Here is a 26,105-nt window from a genome sequence, read left to right as displayed (position 1 = left end):
CCACAAATGAGGTTCTTTTCTGAATTAAAAAGTGAAACAATTCCCTATATTATCTCAGTGCTTTAATGCAGAGAAAAGAAATTACCTATAGACGGCCTCCCTGGTGGCCCCGAGGGTTAAGTCTCAGTACTATGAAGCTATCAGAATGAGTTTGATCCCCGGCCAGAGAGCTAACCCACATGGTACAGCAGACCTCTCCTGTTTTCCACACTGCTCCCCTCAGCAGTGTATTTCTCTTTCTTTTTTTTTTAAAGATTTAATTTATGCATATAAGAACTGGGGTACAGGCCAGAGGTGTGGGGAGTGAGAGAATTCACCAGGGACAGAATGGGGAACAGAACAGGCAGACTGACCAAAATACAAGCAGTATATTTCTTTTTTTTTTTTTAGGTAACTGGATAATTCTTTATGGAATTTTATTTTTTTTTAATTTTTATTTTTTAAATAATAAATTTTATTGTTATATTCCCCATACAATTGCAGCCCCCCATTCTGACCCCAATCCCTCCCCTCCTGCCCCCGCCCCCCTAAAAGTGTCTCTGGTTCATAGTTTTTTGTTGATTTTGATTTTCACTTTCTTATAGTTATTCATTTTCCTGGTCCCTTATTTAAGTTTTCTAGATTCCTGTTATGAGTGAGACCATCCGGTACTTTTCTTTTTCTTTTTGGCTTATTTCGCTGAGCATGATCCCTTCCAGCGCCATCCATGTTGCTGCAAATTGCATGTGTTTATCTTTTTTGAATGCTGAGTAATATTCCATGGTATATATGTACCACATCTTCTTGATCCAGTCATCTATTTTTGGGCATTTGGGTTGTTTCCAAAGCTTAGCTATTGTAAACAGTGCTGCTATAAACATAGGGGTGCAGGTGTTCTTTGGAATTGATGTTTCTGTGTCTTTTGGGTAAATACCTAGGAGTGGAATACAAGCAGTATATTTCTGTTCTGCTCCCCATTCTGTCTCTGGTGAATCCTCACACACCCCTACCCCCACACCTCTGGCTTATACCCCAGCTCTTGTATGCATAAGTAAATAAAATAAATCTTTTAAAAAAAAAAAGAAATTTCCTATGGATAATAAATGTGATAGATCTGATTAAAGTTTAAAGAATTAAATACACTGAAAGACCAATGCCTATTCTCACCTACTGCTGTCAAAACATACATGACCAGTTTTGGTTACTGGTTGTCCAAAATAAACATCCTCCCAAACTTATTATTGCTGCCAGTTAAATCCATTTATTGCTTTAAAAAAAAAAAAGGGAAATATATACGGTCCTTTAATAGGAAATGTGGAAAAGGTAAGAATTGAGGGAATTTTAAAAAGCAATGGGGAAGTGAACAGGACAATGAACAGAAGAACACTTAGTATTCTGTTATCACAAACAAATGGAAATCAAACCAAGTGTGTATAATGTAGCTACCAAAGTATATGTTCTGGTGGTACAGATAGACAATTCCTACTTATGAGACTAAAACAAGAAGGAAATAGGGAAAAGTCTAATTAAAAGACTCAGCAACAACCTTCAAGGTCTGAACAGATTTATGCTTTAGTTTTTACAATTCTTTTGGTTGGAGCCCCTGAAGTCTCGAATAGAAAGTAAAAATAAATTAACCAAAGCTATCATAATGAAATACATAGGTGGTTTCTATATTTTTATCCTCCTAAAAACCAGCAGTTTGGAATCTTTTTTTTTTTTTTAAAGATTTATTTATTTATGCATACAAGAACTGAGGTATAGGCCAGAGGTGCGGGGGTGTGTGTGACAGGATTCATCAGAGACAGAGTGGGGAAAAGAACAGGCAGATTGACTGAAATATACCGCTGAGGGGAGCAGTGGGTGAGTCAGGAGAGGTCTGCTGTGCAATGTGGATTAGCTCCCTGGCCGAGGATCGAACTCATGCTGCTGTGGCTGCAGACCGCTTCACAGGTTGCAGTTTAACCCCTTGCACCAGGGAGGCCCAGTTTGGAATCTTGACTTCTCCTTTTTAGAGGTACCTCAAATGACATGTTAAAACCACAGAGCAATATGTATTTGTTCTTAGTGTATTTCTGTCATTTATCATCCCCTTAAGGATACAATGACTAGATAGTACCTGTTATATTTTTTCTCCTCTAGTAAAACTTAAGAGCTCATGTTTTAATCCAAGCTACTCCAAAATGCCAACTGATAATATACCTACAATATTACATTCTATAATGGCCCATTTCTGTCACCCCCCCCACCCCCATCTTCTTCCCTAGAGTGAGATTACAAACTACTCATTGAGTCAACACATCTCATTGTGGCCAGATTATAAGCATTATTTTCACTGCAGCCCTATTCACAATAGCCAAGTTATGATTTGAAAGTGAGTATGTAAAACAAGCCAGCACAAAAGTGACACGAGAGGCACTTCCTACACAAATTTAAGGAGGCACCCCATTTGTGCAAGCACCAGGTCAGCATTGGAAACTTAAATTTTGTATCCTGGGTGCCAGGGGTGCCTTGTAAGCAATATATCCAAGTGTAGCAGGGAAAAGTTCTGCTACTGAGAAATATGAGAAGAATCAGAAAGATTTTCTATTTAGAGGGCAGAGGTCCAACAATTTGATATCTAATATTGACATCTGCTCTTGGGAAAACTATAATAGAGATACAATTAAAAAAAAAAAAAGACTAAAATACAATAAAAGAAAGTTCCTAAAAACATATTTCAAAACTCTATTAAGTAGTCTTAAATTACCATTGGATTTGAATCTGCTATGAGATCCCGCAGAGAATCCAGAAATCCCTGATCTTCCACCATTTGGGCATTGATATCATGGAGTTTTGCCACACAGACTGCTGCTGTTTTCCGGACATAAGGGTCTTCATCCTTCAAGCACTTGCGGAGAGGCTCACAGAGATATTCTGTGATTTTGTCCACCCGGATGCACCCCATGGTTCTGACTGCCAAGGCTCGAATAAGAGGATTGGGATCTTCACAGTCCTATGAAAAACAACCATTGACAAGAACAGATGTACATGGTAACTAAGAGTAGAAAGTCTAGATTACATAAGACACAAAAGAATATCTCATTAATTTGAAATATTCATTATTATTACTTAATTATTTTATTATTGATTAATTATTAATATTTCATTAATTTTAAGTTTCCCTTTAAGATTATACATATCTCCCATGCTACTTCTTTCTCAAGCACGAATCTTAGTTGCGTATTTAATCTTAGGAATTCATTTAACCATTTTATATACACAATGGAGGAATAAATGCCCAGTAGGCCTCATTCAGGGCTGGGAAGAAGCCTAGTGACCTGCTGTTACCAACCCCATAGTCATTAGTAGACGTCTCTGAAAACAGAAAAGGCCTTACGGTTTGTATCCTAGCACAGGAAAAAAAATAAAGAATTGGAAAAATGTGTCTCACACCTCTGTCAGTCTACAAATATCAAATAGGGAAAAAAGAGGACTGGATTTCTGAGGTCTATGACAAAGGAAGTAAAGGAGAGCATAGAAGGTAGTTTTAGTCTTACCTAAGTTCCTGGAGTTAAGCGTCAGAGAGGGTGCTCTGAGATCCAATTAACATACTCTTCTTTATTAGCAAGTATATTCAAATACAGTACAAATACTTAACTGAGAACGCTCCTTGACTTGCCCTACATTAAAAATTTTCTTTAAACAGGGTCTTCCTGGGGGCATAGGGGTTAAGTCTCAGCGCAATCACACTATCACTGCTGTGGCCAGAGTTCGAGTCCTGGTCAGGGAGCTAGATCATATGTCTCGCAGCAGACCTCTCCTGTCTTGCCCGCTGCTCCCCTCAGGGTATTTCAGTAAATCCGCCTGTTCTGCTCCCCACTCTGTCTCTGGTGAATCCTCTTACCCCACCCCGCACCTCTGGCCTATACCCCAGTACTTCTATGCATAAATAAGTCTTTAAAAATTTTTTTTTCTTTAAACATTATAAACCTATGGATATACTATTTCCAAAATATATAAAGCAAATCATTTCCAATGATATAGTCTATATATGAACTGCCAGGTAGAAAGAATGAAATGTTATCTTTTCTGAGTCTATAAAACATAATTTAACATGGAAAAAAATTCCATAAGAAAGCATGTTATTTTTCAAAATAATTTAATAGAAGCTTATTTTTAAAGCTGTCTGATTTTTCTTTTTAATGCAGACTAAACTGCAAAGGAAGAAAATTAACTGAAAAACTTTTATTATTATGTCCATCAAATCTAATGACAGGAAAAAGTAGCCTGGCTACTCAATTTCAAGCAATTTTTTAATGGTCATATTTTAAGATGTAACTTGGGGTCTTAATCTGACAAATGTAAAGATGGGGTTTGTTTTAAAATTATCTAGTGGTAATACACATCGGAGATATGAACCTAGTTCCTCTGAATCATGTACAGTGATACAAGCAAATGTTACCTCAAATAAACAAATTGTCTAGTAGGAGAAGGGATACAGTTAGGAAATAAAAAAGACTGGTGATGACTGACTGGGAGAAAATTTTTGCACACAACACTAATGATAAAGGAGGGATCACAAAAATCTACAAAGAGCTGATGAGACTCAACAAAAACAAAAAAAATAATCCAGTAAAAAAATGGGCAGAAGAGCTAAAAAGAAACTTCTCCAAAGAGGAAATGCAAACGGCCAACAGGCATATGAAAAAATGTTCAACATCACCTGTAATCAGGGAAATGCAAATCAAAACTACAATGAGATACCACCTTACACCAGAGAGAATGGCACATATTAAAAAAACTAGCAACAACAAATGTTGGCAAGGATGTGGAGAAAAAGGAACTCTCCTGCACTGCTGGTGGGAGTGAAAACTGGTCCAACCACTATGGAAAGCTGTGTGGAGATTCCTCAACCTGTTTCCATATGATCCAGCAATTCCACTCTTAGGTATTTACCCAAAGGACACAGAAACATTAATTCAAAAGGGCACCGCACCCCTATGTTTACAGCAGCACTATTTACAACAGCTAAGCTATGGAAACAACCCAAATGCCCCAAAATAGATGACTGGATCAAGAAGATGTGGTACCTATACACAATGGAATATTACTTAGCAATCAAAAATGATAAACACATGCAATTTGCAGCAACATGGATGGAGCTGGAAGGGATCATGCTCAGTGAAACAAGCCAGAAAGGAAAAAAAAAAACGAATGGTCTCACTCATAGCAGGAATTTAGAAAACCTAAATAAGGGGCCAGGAAAAAGACTAATTATAATAAAGTAAAAACCAACAAGCAACTATAAACCAGAGACACAACACAGGGAGGGGAGGGGAGGAAGGATTAGGGTCAAAATAAGGGGGGTTGGGAATTGTATGGGGATTATAACCAAGATGAAAATGCATACATTGTGCAAAAATGAAAAATGATGTAATAAATATATAAAATAAAAAAATGAAATTTAAAAAAGACTGGTGATGAGTTGGTAACTACTGAAACTATAAGATGGACATTTAAGAATTTATCATACTATTATTCTCTCTACCTGAATGTGTTTGATAATTTCCACAATTAAAACATTAATCATCTGTTGCACGATCTAGTAAATTAAACAAAGTAGAAGCAGTAACTTGTGTAGTTTCTAATACTTCTAACCCCCATAAGCTTAATGTCTAAGATAAAATAGGTAAAGTCCCAGATTACTGGTAGAACAATATGATAGGCCCAATTGTTGTCAGTTCTGGAAGATAAACAGGTTTCACTGGTTTCTTCTCCCATCCTCTGGCAAGGATGCAGCAAGCCCAGCTAACAGAAGGCTCACCATATGGTATGAACTGGATGTTAACATGTTGGCATATAGAATACTTAAAATATGAACATTCCAGTCATTGCCAGTATATCTCTTGAGGTCCTCTTTTAGAAGATACTGCTTATTTCCAATGCAAATGCTAATAATTACATCAAGAGAAACTTCTAAAAAGATTATTTGAGGTAGAAGAGACTGCTTTTGATTCCTCAGGGTAAAATTACCTTCACAAAGCTGTTGACAGCCATGATAGCCATGTCTGGCTGACTCTTGGCATAGTTCATCAAGTAGAGATACACTAGCTTCTTTAGTTCCAAGTTGTCAGTCTGCATACAATTCACAACATCTGGGAAGAGAGAGCTAAGAAGAGAGGAGAAAAGGAAAATAAATAGATGATGGTGCCATGACAAAACACAAAAGAAGTAGCCATATTTTAGAGACTGATTTGATGCCAGGACAATGTTCCCATAGAGATGATAATTATCACAAAGATGAATTACTAAAGAAAATGGTCCCAAGATCTCCACACAGATTTTTAGAAAACTTTTGATTATGCAAATTTTCAAACAAAAAAAAGTAGAGACCAGTATAATGAACCCAGTGTATCCATTAACCAGCTGTAAAAACTGATCTGTGTCCAATCTCAGATGCTCAACCCATTTTTCCCTTGCTCCAATCCCTACCCCTTCCAGTTATTCTATATTATTTTTAAACAAACCCTAGACATTATATCATTTCATATATAGTATTTTAGTATGTATCTTTAGGAATCTTTTTTTAAATCACTGTCTTTATCACCCCCAAAACTAATAATAACTCTTCATATTTATCCACTGCAGCTTCAGAGCACTACCATTATACTTTGAACAATCACATTTGTCACATTTATACACACTTGACCAGTAGTGGCAACTTATCCAGATCCTGAATCCTTGTGTTGTTACTGTATTTTTAAAAGCTTCCTTGCAAGATGCTCATTCTATACATGTCTAACCCTAAACTGGCAATTAGTAATTGCCTAAGAGGTCCCCATTACTTTTTATTTATGTTTAACACTGCACATTCAGACAAATGGAAACCTGAGTGTAATCAAATACAAAAGTTGGTATTTTTCCCAAGTTTTAATCAAATTCATGATTTACCATTCTTCTGTAAAGCTGTAGGAAATTTGTTTCCATTAGCAAATAAGTACCAATTAGCAAAGAAGAGTTGAATGTGTCAAATAGTAAAGTGTAAGCTAAATATTTAAAATACAGATTAGGGCCTTCCTGGTGGCCCAGCAGATTGAGTGCAGCGTGTGGAGCTGTCCACAGCCTCTGCAGCACAGGTTCGATTCCCGGCTGGCCAGGGAGATGCCCACATGGCACGGCAGACCTCTCCTGTCTCGCCTGCTGCTCCCCTCAGCAGTGTTTTCGGTCTGTCTGCCTGTTCTCCTCCCCACTCTGTCTCTGGTGAATCGTTTTTCCCTCCCACACCTCTGGCCTGTACCTGAGCTATTGTATAAACAAAAAATAAATCTTAAACAAAAAAAGAGGACGATTTATCACAAAGTCAAAACTTTACCATATTACCAATGACTTCTGCCCTGGAAAGCAAATTATTTAACGTGCATCTATGTAGGTACTTACTGTGTTTCACACACATGTAAACATTTAACAAACACTAATAAACACTCTTCAAAAGTGTTCTATCCATTTCCTCAGGGACTAACTCATGTTACAAACTAACCACAAAACCAGTAAATAAATAAATGTGAAACATTAATCAACAGTAAATTTAAGATCTTAAATAATTAAATTCCCATACCCTAAACAAGAAGATCTTGATCAAAACTAATTAGGTACCAACCTAGAAAAGCTAGAAACCTGAGCTTTCTAATGTGATAGCTACTGTTCACTTGTGGCTACTGACTACTTACAAAGTGGCTAATCCAAACTGAGGTGATATAAACATAAAGCACATTTTAGATTTTGAAGTCTTAGAATCAAAATTACAATGTAAAGTATCTTATTAAAATTTTTATATTGATTTCATGCTGAAATGATACTATCTTTGATATACTGAGTTAAGTAAAATATATTAATTTCTGTTTTACTTGTTTAATACAGCTACCAGAAAATTTTACCTATGTAACTTATCACCTATGTAACTTATTTTGATGAGTGAGCACTGATCTTAAAGAGTGGACAAAATTATGACAACCTAGAGAGGAAGGGGAAAGTTAAGAGCAAATTGTGGAGGGAGCCCAATCAATGGTCTCATGGTAGAAGACTATGGATGCCCTGGTGGTAGGTGTGGTAACATACATCTAAATTATACACATCATTGTAAACCAGTGTTGCCTCAATAAAATAAATAAATATGACAGCCTATAAATACCTACTCTTTCTCTATCCGCTATTTTCCTTTTAGCTATCTCTCTAGGCACAAGTCAAATCCATCTCTTCCAAGGAGGGTTTTTCAACTATTCCTATTTACAATAATTTCCATTTTGTAGAATTGTTACTGCCTTTAGAAAGACATATTAGTACTTAATTACATAACCATATTTTATTATTTCCTAATTTGGGGTATCTTCAATTAGTAAGTTCTATGAAGGCTAAAAGATCTTATATATCCTTTTGTTTGAATTTTGATATACGGTATAGTGCCAGGCACAAACACACACAATTAGCAGATTAAGATATTTATTGAACATACATAAGAAACTCAAATGGCTTTCAACTTTTCTGTAGGATGTAGAAATAAATTTGGTAAAAAAACAAAAGCCTCACCAGCAAAGTTTACTAACTTTCACTGACTCCTCTGTACTGCTCTCACTTTACAATTATTCCTCAACTGAAAAAGCCCATTAGAGGGCCTCCCCTGGTGGTGCAGTGGTTGATCGCTGGGCTGCGTAGCTGCTCGCAGCCTCTGCAGCGCCGGTTCAATCCCCAGCCACGGGGCGAGGGTCCCCGCATGGCACGACAGACCTCTCCCACCGGGCCCGCTGCCCCTCTCAGCAGTGTATTTCGTCAGTCTGTTCTGTTCCCCGCTCTGGCTGTGGTGAATTCTCTCACCCTCCCGCACTTCTGACTGTACCCAGTGCTTAAATAAATAAATCTTTTTTAAAAATTAAAAAAAAAAAAAAGAAGCCCATTAGGGGCCTCCTTGGTGGCACAGGGTTAAAGTCTTAGCACTATCAAGCTATTGCCAGCCACTGCAGCATGAATTCAATTCCTCTCAGCCAGGGTAGCTAACCCACACGGCAGGGCAGCTTCCCCTACTGCTCCCCTTAGAAGTGTATTTCAGTAGATTTGCCTGTCCTGCTCCCCACTCTGTCTCTGGTGAATCCTCTCACCCCCGGTTCTTCTGGCCTATAACCCAGTTATTGTACTCATAGATAAACAAAAATGAATCTTTAAAATTAAAAAGCCCATTAGTGACTCGTTCACAGGTAGGCAAGAAACAGACTGTGGGCCAAATTCGGCCCACCAATTTTGTATAAGCCATGAGCTAAAAAGTGATTTTTATAGATGAATATTTATAATTGATTTGATAGAGAATACCAACTTTGAACCACAATCTTCTCAGTAGACTTATAGTACAAAAATTTATACTTACTTTATTTTCAATGTCAGCAACAAAAAAATTGTGAAAAATTGTTACTTGGTCATGTAATTACTTTACATAATATCCTCATTTTTGTCTCTTGCCTTGCTAAATCTAAAGTACTTACTGTCTTGCCTATTACAGAAAAGTCTATAGACCTGAGACAGATGTTGCAGAACAAACAGCAAATTAAGAACCAATTGTTTGGGGCCTCCCCGGTGGCGCAGCTGTTGAGCACTGGGCTGTGAAGCTGCCCGCAGCCTCTGCAGCGCCAGTTCGATCCCCGGCCACCGGCAAGGGTCCCACATGGCGTGCAGAACGCTCCTGCCACACGCTGCTCCCCTCAGCAGTGTATTTCGTCAGTCTGCCTGTTCTGCTCTTCGCTCTGGCTCTGGTGAATTCTCTCACCCTCCCGTGCTTCTGACTGTACCCAGTGCTTGTATAAATAAATAAATAAGTCTTTAAAAAAAAAAAAAAAAAGAACCAATTGTTTGTTTCTGGGTTTTTGGTACCCCCTGCCCCCAAAAAATAAGAACCAATTAACAAAACTCCACCTCAAATGAGAGCCACCTAGAGCACAAAAAATTACTGGGTCATTTCTTATTTTCATAAGGCTCCCCACCTGGCTAGGAGAGCTGCTCTCACTTTTCTGGACCATGAACCCTTTATACTCTTAAAGTTTTCTGAGATCCTTAGAGATTTTGTTCATGTGGGTTATACCTATTGTTAGGAATTAAAACAGAAAATGATACTCCATTTTAAAATAACAATAAATCAAGTTCATATTAACACATCGCCTTTATATAATTTTTTTTCAATAATTAAGATGATTGACAGTGTTTTACATTTTTGAAAATCTCTTTAATATTTAATTTAAACAAAGACACCTGGATTCTCTAATTGCTTCTGCTGTACAATGTTGTTTTGGTTAAAGTATAAGAAGAAAATCCAATTTCATACATATTACAAAATGCATGGAAAAAAGAAGAGCATTTTAATAGTTTTTTCATATAACTGGATATTCTTCTTTGACACATTAAAGCTAGACAAATGGTTATTTTCCTTTTCTCTTTTTCATTCCTCAAATTGTATCTTTTTTTTTAAAGATTTATTTATTCATGCATACAAGAACCAGGGTACAGGCCAGATGTGCAGGAGGGTGAGAGGATTCACCAGAGACAGAGTGGGGAGCAGAGAGGGCAGACTAACTGAAATACACTGCTGACGGGAGCAGCAGGCAAGTCAAGAGAGGTCTGCCACGCCATGTGGCTAGCTCCCTGGCTGGGGATCGAACTTGTGCTATAGTGGCTGCAGATAGCTTCACAGTGCTGACACTTAAACCCTTGTGCCACCAGGAAGTCCCCTGTCAATCATTCTTTCACAAAAAAAGCAGTGCTGCCATCTGAAAAATCACATGGGGCATTTTCTCAAGTCAACCATGTCTCCTTGCTACACAGAAATGCTTTTTATGCATGATTCGTATTTCATCATATGGAATTTAAAAAAAAAAAACACCTGTACTCAAGATTCAAGACTTAATAAGATAAAATTTTAATGTTTCGATAAGGACAGTTCTAAGTGAAACTGCCCCTTTACCTCCAAGTACATGTTAGTTAAGAATACAATGATACTGCCTTGATTCATAGTAGGCACCAGCAGTGCAAATGCTAACACAATTAAAAAGTCAAATAATACCTAAATATTAACCCTCCCATGCATCTGGCCTATTTTTATGTTAATACTTTGACTTCATGGACCCCTTGAAAGGATCTTGGGACTCCAAAAGGGTCTGTAGACTCTAATTTTTATTTGCTTCTAAATGGTCCTGCCAAATTACAAGAAAAAAAAAAAAAACCAAATGGACTTCATTAACATTGATTTTCATCCTGAATTCAGCAACTGAATTAGTTATTATAAAGCTGAAGGCACTGGCTTGAGCCAATTAAAGAACATGTGTATACTTCTCAGTATATTTTTTGTAATCTTCTAAATACCTTGTAAAGGGCAAGAATGGACACAGTGCAGGTTTTCTGATCCCATGAAGACCGGGTGAAGGAGGAGTCAGAGCCCTTAGTGGCTTTTTGCAGGTCTTTTTATTGGGATTTACCCAGTACACAGCAGGCAGGGGTGCTGGGGGGCTGGGAGGCCTGCCAGCCTCCCAGTCCCCAGCAAGTCTTCACTCTATCTGGGTTCTCCGGCCTTCTCTCAGCTTCTGCTTCTCTTGCTTCTCTCTCGGCTTCTGCTCATTCTTGGCTTCTTCTTCTGCTGCTGGCGTCCCCGTGATGCCGCCCTTAAAAGCATAGTCTCAGCCCAGGTGAATCTCATCTACCTATGCCCACACCCTACTCCAGGTGCCCGCCATCAGGCATGCATTCAGGACCGCAAGGATCCATCATCTATCCTGATGGTGGGAGGGCAGAAAAGCCTGACATTTTTCTTTACCCTACGTACCTCAACAACAGATTTGTAACTGCCAGCTCTCAGAAGGTTTTATGCTGTATCTGTATGCAATAAATCAAAACAAGTTCACTACATTTTCCTAATCATGTTTTCAGTGGGAAAACCCATTCTCATAGGCGCTGTAATTACACATAAATCTTAAAAGGAAAGCATAAGTGTGATATGGGTCTAAAGTAACCAACAGCAGGATAGATCATCCTTACCTAACATCCTTCCCCACAGTCATAGCAGCAATCACTTTCTTCACAGCCTCCTTTCTCTTTTCCTTCTTTTCATTGTTGAGTTCAGCTTTTAATTCAAAGATTTCTCCTACAAGAAAAGAGAACAAATGGGTGAGGTCCCAGGACTAGCAATCTAAACAAAATATTGCACTATATAATAACTAATACCACAACAGCTAACCAAAGGCTGCAACTGAAATAAGATCATTTAAAAACTATACAATAGGTATGACCCAAATCCCAGAATATTAACTGATTCACTGATGGTGACACTATCTTCTAGGTTATTGTCAGAGAGCAATGTGAATTCAGATCTCTAGGAACCACATGAGTGGAAAAAAAGCAAATCTCACCATATCTAACATCCGTGGTGAAAGAATGGTGATCTGAGGGATGATATCCCATCAGAATTTTAAGGTCATTAGGAAAAAAAATTAATGAAGACAGGGAACAGGTGCACACATCAATGTTTTCAAGTCAGAAGAGAATCTAGTAACCTCATTCACCCACTATCAATTTTATAAAGAACTGAGGCTAAAGGTCAAAGAATGAGGAAGTGATAGAGCTGGCCTTAAAACTCTTTCTACTGATTATTGATTCCAGCGGGTCTCAACCTTGGCAACACACTAAGATTATCTGTAAAGTATTTTAAAATAACAACGTTTAAGATCCCTCGGGGAACAAATAAATCAGCATGCCAAGGACGAACTCTTAACATTCATTTTTAAAGTTCCCCCAAGTGATTCTTGGAGGACAGAATCACTGCTCTAATTAGTACTTAAGAAGTTAATATGTTTTAAGGGCCCATCTTACTTAATCAATCTAACAAGAATAATAACTTGAAGCTTCAAAAATGGTACAAACTAGATTCATTTCTTTTTTTTTCCCAAATATTTATTTATTTATGCATACAAGAGGTAGGGTACAGGTCAGAGATGCAGGGTGGGGGGGGTGGTGAGAGGATTCACCAGAGACAGAGTGGGGAACAGAACAGGCAGACTGACTGAAACACACTGCTGAAGGGAGCAGAGGGTGAGTCAGGAGAGGTCTGCTTCACCATGTGGGTTGCTCCCTAGCCAACCAGGGATTGAACTTGTGCTGCAGAGGCTGCGCATTGCTTCATAGTGTGGTGCTTAACCCCTGTGCCACCAGGGAGGCCCCAAACTAGAGACATTTCTAAAGGTACAATCATGAGTGACTACTCAGGGCCTGCAATGTAAATCCCACTATTTTAAGGAACAAGCTCACATATCTTGGGAAAGTTGGAACTAAAAATAAAGGAAAAAAATGACAACTCTTACTAGTTTTAAAAGAAAGAAGAAAATATTTAAAAAGAATATTTTAAATAAATATTTAAAAAGAAAAAAATATACCGCTAAGTTCATGAAAAAGAAGTTGACTATTCCCACTTTGACTTTCCATTTATACCCTTAAAAAATTCTACAACTGTGTCTCATTTTCCTTCACCTTTGTGATTTTCTTGATGCTCATTTTAACCAAACTGCATTCACCATCATAGAGAGCTTGGGAGAGCAAGCTATGTGATCTGCTGAAGCCTCTAGATGTAAAGAATGAAACAGGTAAGAAAGAGAGGTTGAGGCCTCCCTGGTGGCACAGTGGTTAAAGTTTCAGGGCTATCAAGCTATTGCCAGCCACTGCAGCATGAGTTTGATCCCCCGTCAGGGAGCTAGCCCACATGGCTCAGCAGACCTCTCCTGTGTCGCCTGCTCCTACTCCCCTCAGCACTATATTTCAGTCAATCTGCCTGTTCTGCTCCCCACACTGACTCTGGTGAATCCTCTCACCCCCTGCACTTTTGGCCCGCACCCCAGTTCTTGCATAAAAAAGTAAATCTTTAAAAAAAAGAGAGAGGTTGAGCACTATAAAAGCAGTATCAATATCCACTGCCCACTGCCAATAAGGCAAACAATTAACATTACAAAAATTGCTGCTTTATTTCACTGACAACTGAAAAATAGCACAGCCAGAAAAGTTGGGCTCTTTAAACAGTCATTTCTCATCTTTCATCAAGTCCTCTGCTGCCAAATCCAGCCCTTAGGGTTCCCATCATTTACTTCTGGAAACAGTAAAGGACAAGCATCAGGGTTTCAGAAAGTCTGATTACGAACAGCAGCAGGAGCTGAAGAATCAAAACAGGATGTAATTGAAATTATTCCAATTCCAACAGCATAAACGTAAAGACTATGTTCCCGAGGCAGTTCTGGTGGGTGTTGTAGGAAGTAAAAGGGACACAGTCTATCCATTTTTTTAAATGTGGTATTTACCCAGCTGTGATTCAATCTCTAAATTTCAAATTTTTACAAATCCCTGAATTTAAAACTAAAAGGTTACCAGGACCCCATTATGAGAAGGTTTGAAAAATTAAATGAGCTTTTACATCTTTTTTATGCCATTATAGACAATATCTTGTTACCAAATCAAGTTAATAAAGAAATGTTAGTAGAGAAATAAATGAATACATTTCAGAATAAGATAATTTTAAAAAGCTAAAAGTGAATGACAAGGGGCTGACAGTTTTAGTGAGGTGTAAGTAATAAAGACAGTTGGAGGCAAAGAGGCACCCTAATTGAGGCAAGCAATCTCATGCATACTACAATTTTATTCAGTTCTTATTTTTTTCCCCTTCCTTCCCCTAATCTAATCTACCAAGCACTAACAGCAAATGTTCTCAACCTTGGCTAAAGGTTAGAAAAATGTGGGGAGCTTTAAAAAACTCCCACACCTAGGCCATATCCCAGACCAAGGACACCAGAACCCAGGAGTGAAGGGAGGAGTAAATGTGATCTAGACATCACTGTTTTATATCTCCCTGGGTGGAGGAAAGGCTGAAAACTACTGAATAGTTAATAAAATTAAGGAACTCACTATCAAGTTTTCTATACAGTAACAGAAAAGCTTGTTTACCCTTATATAACTCCAAACGATAGAACGGGACAGATATGCTTAAACTTTGTAGAAAACATACTGGTGTTTCTTGCTCACTCCAAGCCATCATAGTGTGCCCTCCTGCTCTTTTTTTTTTTTTTTTAAGATTTATTTATTTATTTGTTTGTTTATATTTATTTATTTATACAAGCACTGGGTACAGTCAGAAGCACAGGAGGATAAGAGAATTCACCAGAGTCAGAGCGGGGAGCAGAGAAGGCAGAAGGACCGAAGTACACTGCTGAGGGGAGCAGCGGGCGGCAGGAGAGGTCTGCGCGCAGTGTGGGACCCTCACCCGGTGGCCAGGGATTGAACCGGTGCTGCAGAGGCGGCAGGCAGCTTCGCAACCCAGCGCTCAACCGCTGCGCCACCGGGGAGGTCCTCCTGCTCTTTCTTAATTTTAATTTTGAAACCATTTCAATCTTAAAGTTGCAAGATTCCCAAATTGTTAATATTGTGCCATATTTGCTTTATCATACTTTCTATATATTTTTTTTCCCCCTGAATCACTTTAACAGTAAGCTGCAGGCGTGTCTCTTTAGATCTAAACAGTTTCTAAACCAAGGAATTATTTCACATAACCAGAAGATTATGATCAAAATCAGGAAATTTAACAATGATAAAGCTAACCTCGAGACCTTTCTTAGAAGTCTTAATAATGTCCTTTAAAGTAATTTTGCCCCAGGCCTCCCCTGGTAATTTTGCCCCAGGCCTCCCCAGGCTGCCCGCAGCCTCTGCAGTGTGGGTTTGATCCCCGCCCACCTGTGAGGGTCCCACATGGGGCGCAGACCTTTCCTGCCCCGCCCACTGCTCCCCTCAGCAGTGTATTTCGTCAGTCTGCCTTATCTGTTCCCAGCTCTGTCTCTGGTGAATTCTCTCACCCTCCTGTGCTTCTGACTGCACCCAGTGCTTGTATAAATAAATAAATAAATCTCTAAAAAAAAAAAAAAAAATAAAATAGAAAAAAATAAAATTTATAAAGTAATTTTGCCCCAACCCCTTCAGTCATTGAATTCAATGCACTGCATTCATTGTCCAGTCTCCTTAGTCTCTTTTGAGGTTTAACAGTTCTTCTCCAGCCTTTGTCCCTCATAATGACATTTTAAATAAGCCTAGGGCAATTACTTTTATAGAATGCCTTCAGTTTTGGGGTTGTTATAGATTGTCCCTCCTGATTACACTGTGGTTATACAGTTTGGCATGCATAATTCATAAATGATGGTGTGTTCTTCTTAGTGCACACATCAAGAGGAAAAATTATGTTAATCTGTATTATTACTGGTTGGAACAATGAATACTTGGCTAAGGTGGTAAATGACAGGTTTTGACACCATTAAACCACTATTCTTTTTCTTTTTAATTAGTAAATAATTTAAGACTATTAAGTATCTGGTTTCTCATCAAACTTTCACCTGCTAGTTATTTCAGGATTAATTTGTGACTCCTGCCTGAATTAACTACTGAAATGATTTCTGTGTATACTTATTATTCAAAGGGTTATAATCCACTACTGTTACCAATTTTTTTTCCAAAAATATACATGTAGTTTCTGTAGTTTCTTTCTTTTTAAGATTTATTTATTTATGCATAGAAGTACTGGCCAGAAGTGTGGGGGATGAGAGGATTCACCAAAGACAGAGTGGGGAACACAACAGGTGGATTGACTGAAATACACTGCTGAGGGGAGCAGCAGGTGAGACAGGAGAGGTATGCTGCCCCATGTGGGTTAGCTCCCTGGCCAAGGATTAAACTTGTGCTGCAGTGGCTGTGGTTAACTTCATAGTGTTGAGACTTTAACCCCTTGTGCCACCAGGGAGGCCCTACTGTTACCAATTTTTAAAATTCTCAAATTATCTCAAATTTGGCCAGTGTGAGTCCCTTCAAACAAAGCTTTTCCTTGATACAGGATTTTTTTTGAGCATTTCATAACTTTCTGGCACAAGATATTCATGTTCATAGTGTTCAACTTTCCCTTGACCTAGTCCTGAAATCACTGATTTCTCAGGGGAGTCCTGATTCCTTTAAGTGCGAAATATTAAGTAACCAAGATTTGGGTTATTAGTAATAGTATTGAAACTACACTGACTTGGAGGAAATTAGGACATTTATCAGAAACTTCACAAATGTTTGGATGTTGAGAAAATGTGATTTGTACATAGTAAGCACTCAAATATTTACCGAATAAATGAATATATAAAGGTAGAGGTATTTTGCTGAGTGTTTGTCAAAACAAATCTTAGTTAAATCTGGAGACAGGGTCTCCCTGGTGGCATAGGGATTAAGTCTCAATGCTATCACCACAATGGCCTGCATTCAATCCCAGCTAGGGAGCTAACTCACATATGCAGACCTCTCCTGTCTCACCCACAGCTCCCCTAAGCAGTGTATTTCAGTAGATCCGCCTGTTCTGCTCCCCACTCTGTCTCTGGTGAATCCTCTCACCCCCAGGATCTCTGTTCTACACCCCAGTTCTATGTATAAATAAATAAATCTTTAAGAAAAAAAAATCTGGAGACAGTTGGCAGGCTGAGCCCAGGAAACATTACAGGGGAAGTAAGAAAGAAAACTTCTGGGGAAGAGAAGTTTTCATATTTCAACCACCGGAGAAGAAAAAAAGGTACATTTGAGAAGGTGAATTGTTGTAAAATAAGTGGAATAGTTGGTGTCATTCCTAAATACTTCAGTAAACATACGGACTGCTGAATACAAACGCAAAGAATTATGATCTTGCAACATAAACTAAGCTTAGCTGAGGGGCACAACGGGCTATAAAAAGCTAGCCCTGTTCGTCTTTGATGAGAAGGTCATCTATACCACTAGAGATAAGCTATTTTATTTAGAACAATTTTACAAAAGATGAAGAGATTGAAGTTTCCCAAGAAAAATTCTTAATTCCTAGGCCCAACCCATATTAAAAACCAGTATTACATTTCTGAGTCAATGATGTTAATAAATTCAAAGCCATTCAAATATTTTATGACCTAAAAATCACAGAATTGACTCTAGAGATATCCTATTTTAAGAACAAAGAATATATTTAGACAAAACCTCAACAAAGAATGAGGCAGAGCTATATCGAGGGATATGAAAATATTAAATTTCTGTGCATGGTTTTACATGAGCCTTTTTTCATTAAAGAGAAAACCTTTCAAAAACATATATTAACAATGCACTTACACACATAGAAAAAGACTGAGGACACAGACCGAATTCCCCTCGGGATCAGAAGTAGGGAAAAAAGGTTTCCTTTTCATTATTTTACATATCTATAATACTTAAATAATACTCCTTTTATGAAATGTTTACTTCTAAGTAAAAAATTAAAAGATTAATGTGCTCCTTCCTGTTTTGATCTCTCAGATCTATCTTCTATGGATCTACGTTGGATCACTTCCTTTCACTAAAACAGAAACTTCAGAATGATATATATCACAGCCCCATCTTAAAAGATCTGTACTTTTATAATACTCAAGCACATTTCCATAGATCCCCAATGAGTACATGCATAACATGCATGTCTGAAGAGATCAGACATTCTACTTGGAACACTCTTAAAACAATCTTTTAAAGGATCTCAAAGCTTTAATAGGTTTTTATACTAACCTTTTTTATTGGTTGTGAAGTACTTGGAGTCAGTCATGGTTTTGGATCTTTAATGTGCACCTACAGCAAAAGAAAAGAATTCCTTTATCCAAGTTACTTATGTCCAGCAAGACATTTATTAACTTTAACAATATGAGTTCCATCTCCAGCCAGGAAACTGACCCACATGTCACAGCAGACCTCTCCTGTCTAGCCCACTGCTCCCCTCAGCAGTGTGTTTCAGTAGATCCACCTGTTCTGCTCCCCACTCTGTCTCTGGTGAATCATCTCTAGCCCCTGCACCTCTGGTCTACACCTCACTTCTTGTATGTATAAATAAATAAAATAAATCTATAAAAAATAAAAATAATGAGTATCTTCTTCCTTACCACCATCACTGGTGACTCACAGGATGTAAAGATAATTAAGAATCTAACTCTTGCCTCAAGAAGCTAATTGGAGCAAAATCCAAAGCAATAATCTGAACCTACCACAGTTTCATAATTTTATCTGCAATTATCTCCTCAAAGCCTCCAACACCTAAAGCTACACCTTTTTGTATATACATCTTCAATTAGTCATTCAAATATTTAAGCAAAAGTTTGTTTAGAAAGATCTCCCCAGATCTTTCCATTCAGGAAAATCTGGTTCACTTCCCTGCTTAAAGAGAGTCACTCCAAAACATGTATGCATTCTTCAGTTGCACAAAGTTAAAAGAGGAAACAATTCTGCTAACCTAATCACCATTACATTTTACTTTCTTTTTTTTTTTTTTAAGATTTATTTATGCATACAAGAACTGTGGTACAGGCCAGAAGTGTGTGTGTGTGTGGGGGGGGGTGAGAGGATTCACCAGCGACAGAGTGGGGAACAGAACAGGCAGATTGACTGAAATACACTGCTGAGGGGAGCAGCGGGCGAGTCAGGAGAGGTCTGCTGCGCCATGTGGGTAGCTCCCTGGCCAGGGATCGAACACATGCTGCAATGGCTGCGGACAGCTTCATAGGTTGCGTCTTAAGCCCTTGCGCCACCAGGGAAGCCCTACATTCTACTTTCAATGAAAGAAATCTCTTTCAGGAAAACAAAGCCTAATTTAATAGAATATTCCTTCATGACAAACACCCAGAGAGGCAAACATGCCTTACATATAGTTATTTCCAACAACCTACACTTAGCCTAACAGTATTCTAAAAGAATAAATTATCAGCTTACAGTTTAAAATAAGACAAAAAATGGAGATAACTATTCAGTCTTATGGAATGTAAGAGAATCAGAACTGCATTAAAACTTAAAAGAACGTGGATCCGAGCCTCTACTGACTGTTCTGTTCAAATTTCAAAAACTGACATAGCCGATACATGGCTTCCCCCTCAAAAATAAAAGTTGCATGAACCAATCACATTTTTCCAAAATAATGAGATGTTTTCTGATATAACAATTTTTCTTAGGTACTTCACCTCTTTAAAATACATTAAAATTTTCTTTTAATAATATTTCCTCTGAACTAAAAAATCAATTTCTTCCTCACCACCATCATTAACAATACTTATTACCAGATTTAGTACAGATACCCTGGCAACTGCTCATTACCATCAAAATAACACAAATGATAATATATTTGGCAAACTTGAGTAATAACACACTTGGCAAACAATAGTAAGAAATGTATCTGGAAGCACTAAACAAATCAATGTAATTAAGGAAAAGGAAAAAGAGCCAGATAAACATGAAATAATGAAAAAAGTCTGGCTCAAATCTGCTCTCTAAAATGTGCTACTTGGACAATCCAAGAAGTAGCCTCATTTGCTAATATCCTTCCAGGCAGCTCTATACTGACCCTTACGTAATACTGATTTAGGTTATACCATTATTTCACTGAATTACCTTGTTTAGAAATGTGAGTTAAAACTTAAAAATGAGAGAAAGCAGAAATCTGTTTTGGTAGTATTTATCATTAAAAATTAACCTATAATTGGTGCCTACCTGATGGCACAAGGAGTTAAGTCTCAACACTATGTAGCTATTAGCAGCCACTGCAGCACTAGTTTGACACCCCAGCCAGGAAGCTAACTCACATGGGGAAGCAGACCTCTCCTGTCTCACCAGCTGCTACCCTCAGCAGTGTATTTCAGTAGATCTGCCTATTCTGCTCCCCACTCTGTCTCTGGTGAATCCTCTCACCACCACCACCACCCCACCCCCCTACACCCAAGCTCTTGTATGCACAAATAAATAAAATAAATCTTAAAAAAAATGTAACCTGTAACACAAGCTTGCCTTATGCAGAATCTTCATAATTGCCTTTCTAGCAAAAACTCAAAGAATGTTATAATCATTTAATCCCATTGACAATGTAAACTATATATGTCAGACAAATTAAAGAAAGGAGCCCTTCACATAAAAGACCTGGTATAAAGTCACCATCTAAGAATTTATATACATAGAAATGAGACTAAAAGCTTAAGGCCAGTATAGTCTATCTAGGATGCTATTATGCCATTCTAAATCCTATGGGGTCTTCAAAGCTTAAAACTTGATTAAGATTTTTAAACAAAATATGCTTGGAATTTTTCATCCAGTTTCTTTGAAAAAGGAACAAAATATGTTCTGTTTTCTAGCTCCTTTTTTTTTTTTAAGATTTATTTATTTATTTATACAAGAACTGGGGTACATGCCAGAGGTATGGGAGGGTGAAAGAATTCACCAGAGACAGAGTGGGGTACAGAACAGGCAGACAACCAAAAACACTGCCTAGGGGAGTAGAGGGCAAGACAGGAGAGGTATGCTGTGCCATGTGGGTATTTCCCTGGCCGGCCAGGAATCGAACAGGTGCAGAGGCTGCGGACAGCTTCATAGCGCTGTGCTCACAGGGGAGGGCACTGTTTTCTAGCTCTTATACACATGTCTATGAAGTTCTTAAAAGGCTTCATCACCATCTCCTAAACATTACATTAACCTAGTCTTAAATCCTACCTTATTAGCAACTCACATATCATTGCCTATCCTAACAAATTTCATTGTCAAAGAATATATTTCTGTTCTATTCATTGTGAACATTAAATGTTCTTAACTAGAGACTAATGTACCCAATCACAAAATTTCAGAGAAGAGAAAGAAGTGAAGTAATCTAGAAGCCCAATTAAGAATCCCCACTCTTAAAGAAAAGGAGAAGAAACATACTCTCTTAGCTTGTACAATTGTAAACAAAGATAATGAAATGCCCGTTACCCTTATTGGTAGAAAAACTTTGTATGAAGTGAGTTTCTGCCTTAAACCAAAAGCACAGGGCCTGCCCGGTGGTGCAGCAGTTGAGTGCTGGGTTGCGAAGCTGCCCGCAGCCTCTGCAGCACCGGTTCGATCCCCGGCCACCAGGTGAGGGTCCCACATGGTGCAGAACTCTCCTGCCGCCCGCTGCTCCCCTCAGCAGTGTACCTCGGTCCTTCTGCCTGTTCTGCTCCCTGCTCTGGCTCTGGTGAATTCTCTCACCCTCCCGCGCTTCTGACTGTACTCAGTGCTTGTATAAATAAAATAAATAAATCTTTAAAAAAAATAAATAAACCAAAAGCACCAGCAAGAAGAAGGAAAATAATCTTTAAAAAAAAATTAGGGGCCTCCCTGGTGACACAGGGGGGTAAGACTCAGCCTATGAGGCAGTCCTCAGCCTCTGCAGCACGAGTTAGATCCCCAGCCGGCCAGGGAGCAACCCACATGGCGCAGCAGACCTCTCCTGACTTGCCCACTGCTCCCCTCAGCAGTGTATTCCGGTCAGTCTGCTTGTTCTGTTCCCCACTGTCTCTGGTGAATCCTCTCACCCACCACACCTTTGGTCTGTACCCCAGCTCTTGTATGCATAAATTTTTTAAAAAATTAGAAGAGGCAGTGGGTTGCACAACACTGTGAATATACTAAAATCACTGTGTAAATAATTATGTAAATTATGTAAATTTCACCTAAAAATTACGTATGTATATATTTTTTAAATAATTTTTTAATATCAGTTGCAGTTATTTTCTTTGTCTTTTTTTTTTAGATTTTTATTTATTTATATAAGAACTGGGGTACAGGGCCTCCCCGGTGGCGCAGCAGTTGAGCGCTGGGTTGCGAAGCTGCCCGCAGCCTCTGCAGCGCCAGTTCGATCCCCGGCTGCTCCCCGGCCACTGGAGGAGGGTCCCACATGACGCGCAGACCTCTCCTGCCACCCGCTGCTCCCCTCAGCACTGTACCTCGGTCCTTCTGCCTGCTCTGCTCCCCGCTCTGGCTCTGGTGAATTCTCTCACCCTCCCGCGCTTCTGACTGTACCCAGTGCTTGTATAAATAAATAAATCTTTAAAAAAAAAAAAAGAACTGGGGTACAGGTGTGGGAGGGTGAGAGAATTCACCAGAGACAGAGTGGGGAGAACAGGCAGATGGACAGAAGACACTGCTGAGGGGAGCAGTCAGTGGGTGAGACAGGAGAGGTCTACCATGCCATGTGGGTTTCTCCCTGGTTGGCCAGGAATCGAACCCGTATATACATATTTTTTTAATGAGCACACCTATTCACATGCCATAGATGAAAGCCAGATTATTCAAAATATAGGATGTTGGAAACAATTGTCTGCATTAGAAGTCAAAGATTTTTCTGAATGCAGAAGTCACATAGAACTCCAGAAGAAGATCAAGTATTTGCTGAAAAGTCTCATATATAGAGCTCCTCCTGAAGGTCACTACCCTCCTACTATACAAACAAGGCAAGTCACTGGCTTCTGAGGACTTCTAGTATGGCCTAGGGACACTCAGACAACAAAGCAGCCACAGTCAAAGTCCAAGTTCATTTACTACTCTTAGCCCAGAGTGTGATGTCACTTCCTTTCTGAGAAGGTCCCCCTTGCACAGGATTTTATCTCCAGCCTTAACATAATCTAGTTAATACCAAATACACATTGTATAATAATCCCTTCTCTCCTATTCTTCCCCTCTCACCAGTTCCCCAAAAGAAAATAAGGGCAGAAAAAATACGGTCTTCATTTCAAATGGCTCTCTGGGAAATGGCATCTAAAACAGAGTAGGCAAGGCCATGAAACCCTTTCACATAAAGCTGGACTGAACAGTTTGGTGTTTATAGTGTAAAACTGGCTTAAAAGTCAACCAAATTATAAAGCAGAAAGGTCATTCCAGCAATCTTTTATTACAGGGTGGACAGTGACAGTCATATATTCAATAATAAAGCAAAGTCAATGGTATTTTCAGCTATCATTTAAAGAAATTACACCTAGAAGCTAAAATCACCTGTGACTGCTATTTAAATATGACTAAAATTTGTTAATATTACACAGTAGAAAGCAGCTCGAAAGGTTTATATCCAATTCTTACCTGATTTCTAGAAAATATGAGCTGGAAAGGAGAGGAAAGGAGTCTGTTTTACCAAATTCATTCCTTATTCACCTTGGTTCATTTTAACCCACTGCCTAAAATGTACTATTTTGAAATATAGGTATATTTATAGGAGAAAAATGGAAGAACTGGGCTTCTTTGAGTCTTTAATCCACACAATGTTAGCTTTATATTAATGTTACCACGCAACTTTCAGTGAGTCTATCTTCAGAACACACTTAACTATCCTGTTTCCTTGGGAGTTTAAACTGTTAAGATACCTGCAAACGGTTCTCACCTTACCACCTCGCTTAGTCATCACTGGAATGTGTTACACGTTTTCTTGTACAGCTTCACCTGCTGCTTTCTATTATTACTTAGTAAGTGTACCCCGAGGCTAAGCAATACAAGGATACCAGGAAAAGTAATTAATAATTTAAATTGTACTTCATTAAGACCGCCTTCTTAGTCATTCTGCCTTTTCTGAATGTTTTTTTTTTTTTCTTTCTTTGAAACCATAATGACAGTTTGGCATTTAAAAAAAATACTTCTTTTAAAAAGGCAGAAGTTTCATAAAGCATGCACAGTTTCATAATAAAGCAGCCACAGAAGTTCAACAAAAACCTAACCCCCGAATAGAAAGCTGCTTTGAAACAAACAGCACAAATAAATTCTTTGGGTTCAAAGACTATGGAAATAACAGGAAGTTCCAGTTTCTTCATTTCTGCCTCGTTCTACAGCCTTTCTCATACCAGATCATTCCTGCTAAACCCGGAAAGAAAAAATTCCTGGCTAAGATTGATCACTCCCCTCCCCTTCCCCTTCGCTTCCACCTCTCCCATCGGGTCAATTCTGGTTTCTCTCTACTTCCCGAGTGTCAGGAATTCCTTCCCCCCCACCTCCCCCCGCCCCGTCAGGTGTTCATGATTGCAGGGACCTCTGTTCCTCCATCACAAGGCGGGGGAGAGGTGTCTCTTAACCTCAAATTACGGGAGGCGGGCGAGGTTTGCCCCTATGGCCAAATCTTTGAGGGACTCCCTTTTCCCTCTTGCTAGCTGGACACTACCCAGTCTCCCAGCAGACGCCGCCGAGAGGAAGAGGGTTCTCCTGTCCGCCTCCAGCCTCCACCGGCCACACCCCTGGCCGCCGGCCTTCCTACCCCGCGACGGCGGGCATCTCACTCCCCCACTGCCCAGGCCCTCCAACTCCCACAGCTGCCGCCCCCGAGGGTTCCCTCGGCCCGCCACAGCCTGCGTGGAGTCCTTTCTCCAACCCTCGCCTCACAACGGTCACACCCGACGGCTCCCTTCATCCCCAACGGTCACGCTTCTAAGATTTCCTTTCCTCCACCCGTGTCCGACTCAAGCTGGGGTTCTCCCCCCACCCCCATTCATGAGGGACACACCCCAAAGTTAGCCGCCGTGAACTCACCGGAGGCTAGGGCGGGGGTGGCGGCGGCAGGCAGAGAGCACGGCCCGAGTGTGTTGTAATGGTTTCCTGCACGTCACGACTCCTCCAGATCTAAGCCACTGCGCAAAACCGACTTTGCCAGGGACAAAGATGGTGAACAGGAAGCCTGATGTCAGAGTACCTCGCCGTGCGACGTCATCCCCGAGCGCGAGAGGAGGAGTAAGGCGGGGGGAGATCTGTTGCCTGGGAGACGGAAAGGCGTTTGCTGTTTTCGCTGGTCTGTTTTTGCTTGGGGGAGGAGACCTGCGAACTGAACCTTAAAGACTGGTCAGTTTAATATATGTTAAACAAGCTGACATTGTTTCCTCGCACAAGAGTCCTCTAACGAATGCAGAGGATGAAATACCCTGTTCCTTTTTTTAAAATAAACACAACAGCTGATTTCCCTGTTTCAGGGAACAATGGACATCTAGCCTTAGACTACACACGGGGAGTAGGATCAAAGGAGAGTGCTCAAGAAAGAGGTTGAGACGGTGTCACACCTGAATTCCAGCCCGTGCCCTGAACGTGACGGCGAAAGTACTTAATTGTCTTCTCAACTTTGTCTTCTTACTGTGAAATGAAGTCAGTGGTATCTCTCTCTGTGGCTTGTGAAGTTTAAAAGGGGTAAAGTAGGCAAGCGCCTAATATGTAACAGGTGTGCTTATGCAAAAGTACATTCCTTTCGGAAACCAAGACAGATTCTAGGATCTGGAACTGAACAAGATTGATAG

The 26,105-nt window shown here is 39.4% G+C and overlaps 1 protein-coding gene across 4 annotated transcripts in view; it reads right to left on the bottom strand.

Moving 5' to 3' along the window:
- AP2B1 (adaptor related protein complex 2 subunit beta 1) overlaps positions 1 to 25,555 on the bottom strand; it is a 102,656-nt gene extending 77,101 nt beyond the window's left edge. The window contains exons 1-6 of one of the 4 annotated variants that reach the window (XM_037494108.2): positions 24,221 to 24,319; positions 23,923 to 23,943; positions 18,592 to 18,651; positions 12,025 to 12,130; positions 5,995 to 6,130; positions 2,729 to 2,974 (exon numbers count right to left, since the gene is read on the bottom strand). In XM_037494108.2, coding sequence (XP_037350005.1) covers positions 2,729 to 2,974; positions 5,995 to 6,130; positions 12,025 to 12,130; positions 18,592 to 18,628 — 525 coding nt within the window. In that variant the 5' untranslated portion in view covers positions 18,629 to 18,651; positions 23,923 to 23,943; positions 24,221 to 24,319. Of the gene's footprint in view, positions 1 to 2,728; positions 2,975 to 5,994; positions 6,131 to 12,024; positions 12,131 to 18,591; positions 18,652 to 23,922; positions 23,944 to 24,220; positions 24,320 to 25,353 lie in introns of those variants that run through there. The other 3 variants (XM_037494107.2, XM_037494110.2, XM_037494109.2) reach the window with 3 other exon arrangements.
- Positions 25,556 to 26,105: the final 550 nt, after the last annotated feature.

The sequence above is a fragment of the Talpa occidentalis genome, unplaced genomic scaffold (genome assembly GCF_014898055.3).
Source record: "Talpa occidentalis isolate TD23 unplaced genomic scaffold, MPIMG_talOcc4v2.1 talOcc4.7, whole genome shotgun sequence".
Taxonomy (NCBI): domain Eukaryota; kingdom Metazoa; phylum Chordata; class Mammalia; order Eulipotyphla; family Talpidae; genus Talpa; species Talpa occidentalis.
The sequence above is the reverse complement of the archived record's forward strand: the minus strand, read 5'-3'. Positions and strand labels throughout refer to the sequence as shown.